Source organism: Larus michahellis, chromosome 1, assembly GCF_964199755.1.
Source record: "Larus michahellis chromosome 1, bLarMic1.1, whole genome shotgun sequence".
NCBI classification, from domain to species: domain Eukaryota; kingdom Metazoa; phylum Chordata; class Aves; order Charadriiformes; family Laridae; genus Larus; species Larus michahellis.
Window position 1 is genome coordinate 213337427 of NC_133896.1, and position 14959 is coordinate 213352385.

At 58.8% G+C, this 14959-nt stretch overlaps 1 protein-coding gene across 25 annotated transcripts in view; it reads right to left on the minus strand.

The window, feature by feature from the left end:
• Nucleotides 1-32: 32 nt before the first annotated feature.
• Nucleotides 33-14959, minus strand: part of STIM1 (stromal interaction molecule 1) — a 112645-nt gene continuing 97718 nt past the window's right edge. For 13 of the 25 annotated variants that reach the window (XR_012585177.1, XM_074572000.1, XM_074571981.1 and 10 more), the window contains 2 exons: nucleotides 12038-12437; nucleotides 33-2841 (listed from right to left, as the gene is read on the minus strand). Coding sequence is in view for 23 of the 25 variants with exons in the window: in XM_074572000.1 (XP_074428101.1) it covers nucleotides 2292-2841; nucleotides 12038-12437 (950 nt within the window). In the remaining 2 variants the exon portion in view is untranslated. Of the gene's footprint in view, nucleotides 2842-8151; nucleotides 8243-12037; nucleotides 12438-13532; nucleotides 13772-14959 lie in introns of those variants that run through there. The other 12 variants (XR_012585180.1, XM_074572063.1, XM_074572071.1 and 9 more) reach the window with 3 other exon arrangements.

Below are 14959 nucleotides of genomic sequence, written 5' to 3' on the forward strand. Positions count from 1 at the left end.
AGGGCTGGAAGAAGAGAGCAGCAGACGCCGGCTCGTAAAATAGACTACATGCTTTATTGGATTTAAAAGTTTTATGAAATGACCCAAAAAAAAAAAAATAAAATCAAGATTTGGCAGATGCGTCAACAGTTGCCGTTTGGTGGATCCCCAACCCCTTCTCCAGAAGCATCGACAGGTCTCCGCCACCACAAGCAGCGCCGCCGGGGCTCCCGGCTCCTGCCCGGGCAGCCCCCACAGCCGCCGCCAGCCCCGCTCCTGGGGGTGGCCGAGCCGCCCCGAGCTGCCCGTGGCGGCCGCCCCGACTGTGGGGGCTGAGCGCGGCGTCCCCCCTCCCCGCACCTCGGAGCAGCCGCGGGGAAATGCAGGCACTTAGTCATTTAGAGGAATTTTTCACTTATCTCAAAGCAACAGTGTAATTGTCTAACTACCACCTATGAAACAAAAAAACACCTTTATAGCCCTTCCTGTATTGTCAACATACACATATATATTACTCTGGCATAAAGCAAGGCCCCGGGGGGGGGGGCTTTCAGCATCCCGCCCTGCCTCCTCTTCCTCCCTGCCAGCCGTGCATCCTCCTCTGCCCTCAGCAGCTTCAACAGCCGGGCGGCCTCGGGCAGCAGCCACCGCTGGGGACGTGCCGGAACGTGCCGGATGACGGCACGGGGTGGGGGGGGGTCTTAGGACAGAGCGGGTGGCAGGGCAGGGGCCCCGAGGAGAGCCCTGGGGGGTGGTTTGGTGCCGGGGATGCGGGAGGGTGGCTGGGGGCAGCCCCAGACCTGCCACAGGCTCTGCCGGCACCGAATGGCAGCAGGGCCCGGGCCACAGGCTGGCACAGCCAGGCAGAGCCCGGCCTCCGGCTGGAGCGAGCGTGGCCTCGGGGCAGGGAGGACGCCCGGGTGCAGCCTCCGTCCCTGCCTGCATCCCCTCGGTGCCCGGGGAGGGCGCAGAACCCCCAGCACCCGGCCGGAGGGCAGGCCTGCCGCAGAGGGATGGAGCCAGGAGAAGGGGGAGGACGTTTTCAGGCTCCTGCCACCCACACACAGCCTGCGGGTCCCCAGCCAAGGAGAGCCCCGCTGCCCCCCGCTCCCTCCGGGACTGGCAAACTGTGACACCGGGACAGGGGACGGGCCCTGCACCCGGAGCCCCTTCCTCTTTGTGTGGTTGTGGCGGCTGGACCCGGCTCTGCACCAACACCCCACGGAGACGGCCCTTCTCTTGGTGCTCCTCCATCACCCCGCTCCTTGCAGAGACAGGCCCCTGGGGCAGGTCTGGGTTCGGAGGAGCCCATCGCTGCTCCCCGCCCCGGGCAGCTCCAGGGGCCTGGGGAGTAAGGATGGGGGCAGCCGTGGGCTCCTCTGCCCCAGCATCCCACCGCAGGCAGACACCGGAGCTGCTCCGGCAGCACCACGGCCGACCGGTCAGAGCAGCCCCGTCCCACCGTGGGATCCCAGCGGGACGCAGCCGCCCCCGGCGCAAGCGGGAAGCGGGTCAAGGGCAGAACTGCGGATGCACAAGTACCGGCAAGGGCTGAGCCCTCCCTCCGAGGGCACGTCGTCGCTCGCTCTTGCTCACCAAGAGCGCACAGAGAGGGATCTTCCCCCTCCCAACCGTCACAGCCATGGGGGCCAGGGTGGAGGAACGTGATTCATGGGAGTGAGGAGAGAACGGCTGCCGTGGAGGCTCGCACCTGAGTCACCCCGAGGGGCGAGCGGGGAGCGCACTACCCGCTCGGGGGAGCCGCTGGCCCCGCTCCGCGCGCTCCCACCACCCCGACCTCCCCGGACAGCCTGTGCAAAAGTTGGAAGAGGCAGAAGAACCGGAAACAAACAAACAAAACAAAAAATTAAAAATAATAATAATAATAAAAAAAAAAATAAAATAAAAAAATAAAACCACATTGAAACCAAACCCAAATGCCGTGTGGCTGAGCAGAGGCAGGAGTAACTGGAAGCCATGCACAGCAAAGCCAGGGACTGCAGCAGTCGGAAGGGAGAAAGGGCGGCTCTTCTCTTGGGGGAGCGGTTGTCGTCGCCTTTTTTTTTTTCTTTTTCTGTTTTTTTTTCTTTTTTTTTTTTTTTCTGAGAGATCAGGAAATAAATAAGTTTAAATAGCTCCTCCCGCTGCCAGTGTTGGGTGAGGTGACTGGGAGACGGAGGGTGCGGAGGGGAGGCCGGCGCCGAGCCCGCGGGGTGCGGGACGGGCGGCTGCGCTGCGTTCCCGGGGCACGGCCGCCCCCCGGCTCCCAGCAGGTTGCGCTCTGGGTGGGTGTCCTCTTCCCCCCCCCATCTCTACTTCTTGGGCTTCTTGAAGATCTTTAGGGGGAACTTTTTCTTGCTCTGGCCGAGGTCAACCTCGTCGCCTGTCAAGCTGCTGTCCTCGTCCCCCGGGCTCTTCTTGGCAGCCAGCTGCGGGATGCGGGTGCTCTTGGCGCCGCTGGGCCGGCAGTCAGAGATGGGGGAGGGGGTGTCGGGGTCGGTGGAGCTGGGGCTGTGGGACCGGGAGGAATCCGAGTGGCTGTGCTTGCCGGCTGTCGGGTGGCTGATCTCCCCCAGGCTGGAGGACTTCTCCATGCCGTGATTCACCATCATCATCTTCTTCATCACCATGGGGCTCTCGGGCAGCCGCTCTGGCAAAGCCCCCAGGCCGGAGGCTTCCGCGTGCCGGCTGCCGCCGTTGGGGGTGGGCGCGCCGATGGCAGGGTGGCCGGGGGCAGCCTCCTCGATGGACCTGGTCAGCAGGTTGGGGCGGGCAGCCAGCAGCTTGGGCGCCGAGCTGGGGATACGCTGGTGGTCGCTCAGGTGCGGGATGGAGGACTCGGAGTCGCAGCGAGTCAAGTCTCTGGGGTGGAGAGGGCGGAGGGGAGAGAGAGGTCGTTAGCGCCGCTGGCCCGGGAACGCTGGCCCAAGCCCGCGCGCACACACGGATGCAGCAGCTGAGGGCGGCCAGCGGGGCAGGGGGGATGCAGGGGAACCCCCCCCCAGGCAGCCCCGTCCTGCTGCAACCCCCTGGGCAGGCGTCCGCCCCGCTCCTGCTGCCTCCCCCCTCCTGGTTCTGCTCCTCCGTAGGGCTGCGGTGGGCACCCCCGGGGACGGGGGGCTCCTCCAGCCCGCTGCCAACCATTGGCACACGGGGCAAAGTGACCCCCCCGCTGCAGGCAGGGCCGCTCGCTGCGTCCCCCTGCAACTGCAGCCCCTCTCCCCAGCACGGGCTGCAGCTGAGCTCGCTGCCCACCCCAGCACCTGGGGGGGCTCAATGACCCACTGTACGTGGGGGCAGAACCAGAGGGATCGAGGCCCCCATCCACCAGGCAGCGGTGAGTGCTCAGCCCCAGAGCTTGTGGGTCCAAAGGCACCGGCCATAGCCATGGCTCCAGTGGCCCTGGGCCAGGCCTGGCCACCGCTGGGCTCCACTCAGAGCCGGCAGCTCCCTCCCGCTCCCCGAGGAAACAGCCTGCCAGCCCCGCTTCCTCCCCACGGACCCCAGCGGGTCCCCCAGCGCTGCACGGCGCGGCCCGGCACCCGGCGCGGCTGCGGGGGCCGCTGCCGTTCCAGCTGCAGGACAGGGGGCAACGTCACCGGAGGGTTCCTCTGCTCAGCTTGCATCTGTGTGTGCGCGCGGCCATTCGCCCCGCCGCGCCGCGGGGCTGCGGCCTGGCCACAGCCCCGGGAGGGGAAGCGCCGGACCGAGGGTCTCCCCCTTTTCCTGGCTCAGCTGGAGCAAACCTCTAATCCCGCAGGGAGGAATTAGAGGTTCGTCTCTCCCTGCCAAGCCATGCCCGAGCGCCCCCGGCAGCCCCTCTGCTGCACAGCGGTTTGTGCCCCAGCCTGGTGCCCACCTCTGACTGCCAAAGGCATTACGAGAGCGCTGCCGCGCCAGCCCCAGGGGCTCCCAGTCCCTTTTTTGAAGCCGAGAGTGGAAGGCAGGAGGAAGGGAGGAATGGAAAGTCGCAGCTTACTGCGGGATCACCCGGGTGGGTGCAACGCTGCTGGCCCCCAGCCCAATATCCCCGCGGTCCCTGCTGGCATGCCCACACAGCCAAAGGGCCGCCCTGCTCCCGCTACCACCTACTCTAAGACCTCGAGATTGGGCCGGGCAGGGCAGGGCAGGGCAGGGCAGGCAGGGAGGGACAGGGGCTGCCGGGGGACCTAAGGGCTGCCGGGGGACGCGGGGGCTGCCAGGGAACCCGGCTCCTGCCTCTTAGTCAGGGTCTGCACCGGCTGGAGGCCAAGGGGTAGGGAATGGGGAAGGCGAATGGAGAGAGAAGGAGCAAAGAGGAGGAGAAGCGAAGGGGTGTGAGAAGAGACGGGAGGTGCTCAGCAGTTCCTCGGCGCTTGCTCCTGGCACAGACCCCCCCCACGCAGCCGAGCCCCAGGCTGTGGGTGACCGTGCCCTGCCGTGCCCAGCACCGAACCCGTCCAGCACGGCATACGAAGAGCCCCGAGTGCCTCCAGACCAGTGAAAATAACATCGGAGGCTGCAAAAGAGTGAGGCAAGACGAGACCAGGCGCTGGTAGATCAGGAGGCTTCAGCCAATGCCGAGCGGATGCTCGGGAAAAGCGACTGCAGCAAGAGACCCCAAAGTCACCCAACACGACCCCACCAGCACAAGGGGGTCGTAAAGGGCAGGAAAGATTCTCCTCGGATCACTGCCCTCCCTAATGGCAACAAGGGTATTTTTTAACAAAACCCGCTGAAGAAACTCAAGCCCTCGCTCAACGGCTCCACAGGAACAGGTGGAGGAACGGGGTATTAAAACGGGGTGGATGGTCACAATCCAGCCCAAGATCCGCTGTGTGAGCCCGGCTGCGGGGGCTGCCTCATCTCTTGTTTTAACAAGATGAAAACAGCCCCAGGCATTGCTGGAATCGTCCCCGCCTTTGGCGCACACACCGCCGAGCCCATCTGACCCGCGAGCGATGGGGAGCTGCATCCTCAAGGTTAGCAGCAGGCAGGGGAGAACAGGAACCGAGCAGCTGGGATGGTGTGAAATCCCCAGCTATTCTGAGTGAGCATCTTGGAGGCCATCCAAGGGAGACAACTGCCATGAAACGCACCGTACGGAGCCACGGAAGCTCCCGATTCCTGGTGCCACCGGCAGATACCGCGGCTCCGCAGAAGGTCACTGTAACGGCTTGTGGCCCAGAGCTTTCACTGGGGGAACTGGGGCACTCAGCTTCGGGAACAGCAGCATCAATAAAGCCTGATGGGGCTGAACACGGGAGTATTTCAGAGCCATCTTCCAAGAGGTGGACACCGACGGCACCCACACAACCCAGGGGGGTCAAGGCCTCGGGCTGCTGCCAGTAAACGCAGAAGGAAGATGGAACTGCAATCCCAACAACTCGACTCCTCTCCCATAAGGAAGTTTGGAGTCTCAGGCTCTTCCTCAACGTTTCTTGTCCACATCGGTGCTTGACACACCTGCACACGGGGAATTCCTGCCAGGCCACTCGTGCCACCTCTCTCAAGACAGGGTGGCAGAAGCCATCGCATGCACATGCTGAGCTGCTGTTGAGACGCCGCGAGGGTGAGCTGGTGCTGAACACGAGCTTTCAGAGGTTCATTTCCTCCACAAATACCTGGAAAGTGCCCCTTTTCCATGAAAACAAAGCAGACCTTGGCCAGATGGTTTGGAGATCGATGCCCAGAAGGGAAGGCACCGGCCGGCGTGTCCTCCTGACCGGCGCTGGGTCCTGGCACACCGGGGAGAGGGACCGAGGCTGCGGTGGCGGCTGCATCTCCCGAGCCGAGATGGGGGGAAATGGCTCCATCCAGGCTCTGCTCGGCCACCGCCGTATGGGCACGTGGTGGGGCAGCGGGGCAAAGCCTTGGCCTGGGAATGCCGCTGATCTGAGCCGGGACTTTGGGCAGGCAGGAACACCTCCAGGCAGGTACACAGCGCCCGCTCCGGACTCATTCCAGCTGATCCCGTCAGGCTGGAGTGTCACTATGGATGGGTTGACCACCACTTCCCCAAGGACTATCGCTTCCCCCAAGGACTGCGGTGCAAGAGCGGAGCACCCGCTGCTGAAGTCCACCCAACGAAGCAGCTGAGCATCGCGTGGATGCAGCACACCATGGGCAGTGAAGGTTCCGACAGTAACACCTGCTTGCTTGGAATTCAGTGTTGTAACTCCGCCGAGGAATATTCTTTTCCTGGTAAAAATCAACCCAACCTTTCCACGGGCTGCCATAACCACAAAGGCATCTGGGTGGCGGTCAGTGAAAAGAAATCTTGAACACTCTGAGGTAACAGCAAATACAGCAAAAAAAAAATATTTTTTAAACCAAGGTGACTTCAAAAATGCCTTATTCGTGAAGAAGGTGAGTTTTCTCCCTGCTGAGATCTGCAAGCGCCCAGTAGCTGGGAGGCCTCCCGGGGACCCTCTCCCCCTCTCTCTCAAGGTCCTGCACAGCTTTAAATCCAGAAGGGACAAAAGCAAACCCGCGGCTACGGCAGCGGGTGGAGAAAATGACGATAGCAGATGGAGAAACATCCTCTGGTCCAGGAGGATTTTCCTGCCCGGAGCGTGGACGCTGGGAACTTGATCCTTGGACAGCTGGTCCCACGCCACGGGGGGACGGAGGCGAAGCGCTGCCCCTGGCTGATGCCACCAGCAGCTCGGAGCCGGAGCAGGTCCTCGGTGCGTATCACAGCCACCGCGCCTCCTCCCGCCACCACTCTCACCGCAACAGAGGGTCACAGAATCACAGACTGGTGGGGGTTGGAAGGGACCCCTGGAGACCATCCAGTCCCACCCCCTGCCAGAGCAGGGTCACTCGGAGCAGGTCGTACAGGAACGCGTCCAGGCGGGTTTGGAATGTCTCCAGAGATGGAGACTCCACCACCTCTCTGGGCAGCCTGTGCTAGGGGTCTGCCACCCCCACAGGAAAGAAGTTCCTCCTCACGTTCAGATGGAATTTCCCGTGTTCCAGTTTGTGCCCGTTGCCCCTTGTCCTGTCCCTGGGCACCACTGAGAAGAGTCTGGCCCCATCCTCTTGCCCCCCGCCCTTTAGCTCTTGCTGAGCATTGATGAGATCCCCTCTCGGTCTGCTCTTCTCCAGGCTGAACAGCCCCAGGGCTCTCAGCCTTTGCTCAGCACAGAGATGCTCCAGCCCCTCCACATCTCCGCAGCCTCCGCTGGACTCTCTCCAGCAGTTCCCTGTCCTTCTGGAACTGGGGAGTCCAGAAGTGGGGGTGCCTGGACATCAAGGGGTCGTTGGTCGGTTTGCGGGGTCTCCTCCCCATTGCCGGCGTGGCTGTTCCCTGGGGACGCCATGCTCCAGAGCAGATGGCTGGCACCGTGCTGGGTGCTGTGTTTGGTCCAACCTTGTTGGACCACAATTTTTTTCTCTCTGGGCTCACTGGCTGCTGTTCAGAAGGAGCTGATTGCAGGGAAAAGAGCCTAGGAACACCCCCTTTCGAAACATCCCAGGGGTGGTCAGCTAACCCATTTTATTCGTAATTTACCCAACTGCGAAACTGTGGTCCAACCCACGGCAGCCCGACGCAGGCGTGATGTTCTGGTACACGGGCAGAGCGGTCACCGCGCCGGGGACGAACCAAGGGGCTGGTTGGGCCATCGGGCCCCCCTGACAGCCGAGGTACCGGGACATTCAGGCACAGGCAGAGAGGGACCTCCCGAGTCCCCGCTGTGGCACCCACGGGCACGGACCGATTTTTCGGAACCGAACACCAGCAGCTGGAAACTTTCACTGGGGCTTCCTACAGCCCCAAATGATCCTTTCTTGTGGTTCCCACAAGCCAGCGCACGACAGGGGAGGCGTGCGCCCATGGGGACATCGCTCCCCGGGATGCACGCTGCCTTTGGCAGAGACAGCAAGGAGGAGAGGACACTCCTGAGCCCGGTGCTGGGACAAGAGGGGAGGAAAGAACATTGCCAGGACATTGCTGGTCATCGTGGGCGAGGCTCAGCCAAGAAGGGCTAGCACATGTCCTGCTGATTTTCCTCAGGCTCCTGAATCGGTACGGCACGTGCTCAAGAGGAAACGCTGGCTGAGGGCACAGCCAGCCTCGATGGCATCACGGAAAGGTGCCTTCAGAGAAAGCGCCTCCGCGGTGCAGCTGGAACTACTGACCGCTCACCTCTCCTGAAACCTCAGACCACCAAACCAACATGAAAATACCTGGGGGCCTCACGTAAGACACGTTCCTCCTGTTCCTCAGTCCCAGCCGCAGCGTTCACTGCGTTCTTTTCGATGGACGTGGGCACACGACCTATGAAGACCGAAGCCACCAGGGTTCACCTGCGTGAGGGTGGGATGCGCGCACCGCTGCGGCTTCATCCGCTTCCACCTGAGCTTCCTACCGTGCCGCTCCCAGAACCCGCACCGACCGCGGTGGATGAGAGAGGGTGAGGAAATGGGAATGGGCTGACTTTGCGAACAAAAAGAAGCAGAGCGTGAAGCATGGAGTAAAGAAAGACTGGCAGCGGTGGAGAAAGCAGGGAGAGGGCAGGGGGGTGATACAGGATTTTTCCTTGGCCGGTTGAACAGCCTCTCCTGGTGCCTCCTGCACAGGGTCACAGGCTGTAGGAAAGCTCAGGAGCGGCTCAAGGGCATCTGACACTAAAGCAGGGCTTGGTCTTCCAGCCTCATCCAGACCTGGCTGCCTCTAGGACTCCCTGCCCTTCACCAAGAGCACCCGTAGCTGCGGGGCGAAGCATCATGTACCAAGCTGCAGGTGGCAGCAGGGCAGCAAAGGTTCCTCTAAGGCAGAGTCAAATCTGCTGTAGGGCTGTTACTCTGCTGCGCTCAGCGTGGCGCGGTCAGGGGCTCAGAAACAGCCTCTACAAGGCAAACCCAACAGTAATTCCTTCCCTTCCACCCTGCCAGAGTGAGTTATTCCGGATTACTGACACGCTCCTTTTGCTTTGGCTGCCACCTCCCTTCCCCGTTGGAAAAGGGCCGCCAGCGTGGGGATTTGGTCCTACGCTCCCATCTCCATCAGGTTTATCCACTTGAAGCAGGCACTGGCAGCAGAAACCTCTGTGCACGCAGCATCCTCCAGCCCCGCTCCCCCCGCCCCGGGACACCCAGTCCCCTCCAGTAACATTAAAATACACACATCAGCCTTCAAAATCAGAACAGCTCTGACCTTATTTGCACCGGATCCTCTGAAGCCAATTGCAAAAGAGAAGCAAACAGTGAGGAGTTGAGGAAAGCAATTTACCGGCCACGCGCTGGCCTTGCCTGGAGAGAAGGTCCCTACCAGGTGAACCCCCAGCAGACTTTAGCACCAGAGAGAAGTGATGCCCGAACCCTTCTCTGGGGGAACGGTTCATTTGAGACGATTTCCCTTGTGAGGTCTCGCCAACATTGGCATCTGCTGGCTGCGAGAGGGGCTAAAGCGCTCCAGCAAGCCCAAAGCGCTCAAGGTAGCGTTCTCCTCCTACTGAGGGAGCCAGCAATTTTTTTGGGTTCCGTTTTCGTCCTTGGCAATGACTCCCTGGAAGGCCTTTCTCAGCCTCGGCTTCCCCATCTGTTCCGCTCGCCTCCCTGGGAGGCTGCGGAGTGCCAGGCATGTACGTAAAGGCCTCCGAGGCTGGGTATGGAAAAGAGAAAGAGCAAGACATCGGCTTGTGCTGCGGCTTGCCTTCGGGGCAGTCTTTTTAGAGATGCATCTGAGCAGGATCTGCTAACGATGCAGTTTGACAAAAAAATTAAAAGCAACACAGTGAGAACACATTTGGGCACCCGCCTCTTCATTTCTGTTTCCTGAAATGAACAGAGCATGGATGAGCATGGATTCGGGAGTCGTCTGCTATCGCGTAGCTGAAGCAAATCTCAGGCAAAAAGTTCTTACTCTGCAAAAACCCACGGCTAAATCAATTATCCTGCATCAACTGGTGCTCTTTGCTATGGGAAGAGGGAGAGAACAGCCCTGCCTTCCACCGAGGGGCGGCCAATTAGGCTCTGACAAGCTACTAAGTGCCCGTGGGGAACGAGGAGACCTCAGTTATTCTCTCCTAATGACCTCTCGGCACCATCACCTTTTCTAATTGGGATCCCAAAGTCACACCACATTTCCTTCTGCCACTCTCAGGGGAGTCGGCAGGATTGGGACTTTAATCTGGCCAGCAATTAAGTCTGTCACAGGCCTCTGCTGAAAAGAAATAAATAAATAAATCATGTTTACGCGGCTATTTTTGAAACAGCCCATCAGCCCTCGAGCTGCCGGGACAGACCTCCTTTCCGCAGAGACAGGGAGGTCAATGGTAAAGGGGGACTGTGCGACGTTACCAGAACCATTCCCAGCTTTTATCGGTCAAACCGGGACAGCTGCAACTGCACTCAAATTGGCAGTAATTAATCTAAATTTTCATTAGGCTGCTTCTCGTAATCCCCAAACAAACGTTACTAAATCATCCGAGATGTTGCTCTTTAATTGCCCATTGTGGAGCAGGTGCAGTGATTTCCCGATATTCCCCAGAATCCATTACCTGCCTGGAGCTGCTGGGGCTCGGGGATGCGTCGGTGCCCTGCTTTCAGGGGGGGTAAGTTAGGAGGGGCTGAGACATCCCAAACAGAGCCCGTGTGTAACTGATGGCAGGGGAGAACCTACACCCGAGGGCAGAGACACTTGCAGATAAAGGAATAACGGCAGGATGGAGCTGTGGTGACCTGGAATGTTGTCCTGCCTGGATAAATAAACGTGGAGGGACATTGCCCCTGTCGACTTCCTCACTGAGAGACTTCCAGCCTTTTCCCAGAAATCCGTTCCCTAACGCTGGGGATAAGGAGACTATTTTTAATTTTACCAAGGAGAAAGCACAGAATGGAGAGGTGAAAGGCCTGGCCACGGTCACGGCGGCTTGCTGGCAGGGCAGGAGGACAGGACTCCCCGATGGCCCATTACAGCCCTTCCAGCAGCTGCTTCAGCGCCGACCCCTCTGCGCCGAGCATCGCCCCCAGACCAGAGCCCCCCCCAAACCACACACCCTGCTCACACCCCAGCCCAGGGCTTAAATGGGACACCCGAATGACATGGGCTCTTTAGCACCCAGCTGCAGCTGGGGGTGCGTCCACGTCACACGAGGGGCGAGGAACTCCAGCGGCTGCTGCCCGTGGACCTCCTTTGGAAGAAAACCACCCGGGGTCGTCCAAGGAACGCGACCCTCAGCTCGGGCTACGGAAGGGTTCTGAGCTCGGACGGCTGCCGGAGAGCCCCTCGCAGCCCCCAGTTAGACAGACAGGGTTCCTGCCTCTATGGCCCACCCAGTCCTTTGCCCAACGCCAGCGTGGTGAATCAGGAGAGGTCGGGGATGCAGGGATGTGGATGATAACCAGTTCCTTGGATCCTATCATACACAGGTCTCCAAAGAGCCGTCGCTCGACAGCTGCTACTACTGAAAGGGCCCAAGCTAAAGCCAGTGATCCCGCAATAAGAAGCTCCGGCTCCCTCCTCTTCTCATTATTCAGACATTCCTTAGCCAAAACACACATATGCTTCATCCCCTACCAAAACAAAGGTAGGGAGTCACTCTGAAACACAAAATTCCTAAATCCTGCTTTTTGCCACCTCTTAAAACCGGCACAAATTTCAAACCCTCTGGCAGTGCCAACTACTATCTCCCCAAATCTACCCCTTGTGTTTCCTTTGCAATTCGCTTGTGAAGACCCCAAATAAGTCAAGGCTTCAAATAAGGTCAGTGTTTGTTTGATTAGTTGTGTTACCTTTGTTCTCCCGGGTGCACCACCCAAGTGAACGACTGACTTATTTAGCGATAACCGAGTGCCCAGGAATCCTCATTTGCTCAGCTACAGTTAAACAACAGCACCTCCTCGGTTTGTGCACCCACTGAGTTCGCAGAAATGGGAATGGACCATGGAGCACTCCTTAGAGGGCCCACTGGCACGGGAGAGCGGGTGAAGAAACAAACGTGTGGATAAATAACGAAACAAAGGCCCAAAAGGAAAGAGCAGATGGGATCTAGGAGAAAGAGCACCCGAGCAAGCATCAGCTCTGAGACACAGCAGGCAAGGGGGAGCTAGAAAAGAAACAGCAATATACCCAGAGCTCTCAGTGCGACAGCGAACTCCAGAGGTGACATCAGGAGGGGGTAGATCGGGGATGGAGTCCATCTGAAGGAAATAAGAGGAGGTGGTGTGATGGTAATAGGCAGGGTGGACATGGCAAGCAGGAGCAGATGCAGTGGTGGTGGATGAGGAGCAAGAGGTGGAAGAGGTGGTGGCGGCAGCAGACGATGGGCTGGTGCCGGGAAGGTCAGAACTGAAAGACTGTCCGGAGGAGAGGCTGTGCATTCGACGGAGAGAGACTCTGCCCGCCCGGTAATGGGCAGCTTGGCCCGACTCATTCTGGCCTTGCACGTAACTCTCTACCAACCTCTGAGATCCGTGGGCGTGCTGTGGGTCCACCAGGCGCTGGCGAACTGTGCTGGGCAATGCCGGAGCTGTAAGGAGAGAAAGGGGAGAAGGCTGAAGGCAGCTGGAAAGAGCCCGCACATCAGAGCAGCGAGGAGGCACTGCGGTAAAGCTGCCACCCATGGCCGCAGCACTGTGCCCTCTGTCACCGGGCCACTCGCTCGGGCCACCGCAGCCACCCCACCTTGTGCTATCAGTTACGCCGGTTTTAATGCAGAAGAAGAATTAAGCTGGCGCTACTGCTTAACATGCTAGATTAATGCCCAGCCCATGAAAAAATTACATTTGACATTCCTGATATAGGTGCTTTCTGAACACCTTATCTGATCATCTTGCTTGAGGCAGAAACTGGCTGAGTGATTCATCCCACCCAGCTTTACCCAGGCTCCCTTTATAGTAAACGTGAAGAAGTCGGTACTTTCAGGGCATGATTCATTTCATCCTAACGCAGACACCCAAATCGTTCAGATGCCTCATGCCCTGGCAGTTCTGTTTCCCTGCACAGCCTAAAAAAGGAGCCTCCGGTGACGAGGAGGCACCTAAAGCTGGTGAGATGAGCTCCGCTCCTGGAGCTCCGCTCTGCTCCCGCTCCCAGCATCGCCGCGCCGGCAGCTCCTGGCACAGGAGCTGGGACCGAGAGCAGGGTTGTGAATAGAGCTGCACTTGGTGTTCAGGAGCAGCAAAGCTTCTGAGGGTGCAGAAACCTCCCAGCCTTGTACCCTTCTGCAGGGCAGAACATCTGGGACATGCGGCAGGTGGGTAGTGACTATGGTATTAATTGGGCAGGCATGGGCTTTTGTCATCAATCCACGCCTGAAATTGTATTTTTATATATATCTCTCTCTCCACACCTGGTCCAAAAGTGGCATCCTCTGTTCCCAGGCTGTTTGATAATTAGCTTACTGATCAGAGAGACGCTCAATTGGAAAAATATTCTTCCCTAATTGCAAATTCCTCTTGGTTGGGAGAAAGAGCCTGGACTGCCTCCGTCAGCTGTCACCAGCTCATTAAGAGCTTTTGAAGATCGTAATGATCTTTCTGGCCACGCAGTCTTACCTGGCAGGTAACAGAGGCCAGAGAGCTGAGCTCGCTCCCTCTGCCGCACATCGCCTGCAGTCCCTCCTCTGCCCCACGCCTACGCACAGAGCCGGAGCCAGGTGGTCACCAGCAGAGACCGAGGGATTCACCTGCACAGGGATTTCTGCACATCCCTGTCCACCAGGCACATGGAAAACTAAGGATCCACTGGGCTGCATCGCCAGCAAATGACCAGACCGGTCGTATTTAATCCACTAGCTGTAATTTCCATACAAGATGTTCCTTCTTTGGCAGGAGATAAGGTGTTCAGGATTGTTCAGGATTTCTTATGTGCATAAGAAATAAATACAAAAATGGGTTAAAAAGGCGAACAGACAGGAAAGCTAAGAAATGGAGTGGAAGGAGAGCTCCTTCGGGAATCGAAGAACCAGCAAACCACTGCTATAAAAACATACAGCTAGGAAACAGGAGCCTCCTGCAGCTCATCTGGCAGCACCCGCTCAGGTACTGGATGATCCTGCTGGGACGTATTTCCAGTGGAAGAAGGAACAAGCAAGAGTAACTCGGGCAACTTTGCCGTTTCCACATCCCTGAGTTAATCACGGTTTCTCTCACATGGTCCCACCGCTCAAGTTGGCCACTTCTTGCTTTGCTACACTGCCCACCTACGAGCCTTGCACTTTACACCACCCACTTCCTATTTCAAAACATTTGGGTTTTTTTCTCTTAACAGCTCCGGAGCTGAAACGACGCGAAGTCGAATCACACAGAGTCAAGGTGGAAAAAATGCCTTGCTCCGGGGGCAACTGCAAAAACCCAGTGGGAGGAGGTGGCGGGGAGAGAGTTAATGGGCAGAACTGGGGCTGTCCCAGCTCTCCCGCCTGCAGCAGGGACAGGAATGGCCCGGCCGGTCCCCGGTCCCCGCTCGCCTGCTGCTGGCAGGGACGCAGTTTGGGAGTCTCAGTCTAGAGGGCTAACACGAGGATCCAGGCTCCGCAGAATAATTAATTGGGGATTATAGAGTTTTTGCTACAGGTTTCTTTTTGTCTCGGGCCACGCTTTGCTCCCCTGAGGGTTGTTTTTTCTTTTTCCCCTGGTATTCCACTCCTCAGTTACCGACCCGACACCTCTGCGCTCTCCTTCTGCACCACCGACCCTGCGAGAAGCCCAGGAGCGAAGGCTGAGACCTCCCTTGGCCCCGCCACTGCAGGACTGTGCTTCCTGCAAACACCTTCCCGCTCCCAGCACTGCACACGTTTTATCAACGTTCACCGAACAACCTGCTCATCGTCCTGAGGAAGGACCATCACCGGGCAAGCCCTGACCAAGCACAGCCTGGCCGCTGCTGCTGCTCCTCCTCCTCCTCCTGAATCTCCTCCTCCATCCCACCAGGGACGTTCAGCAGCGCTCCACCAAGGGAAGGCTTCCACCAGCCGAAAAATGCCATCAGGGCAGCAGGGGACAAGTTAGCATAAAAAGTGGCATTGCTCAATTTATTTCAGGATAAGGAGGG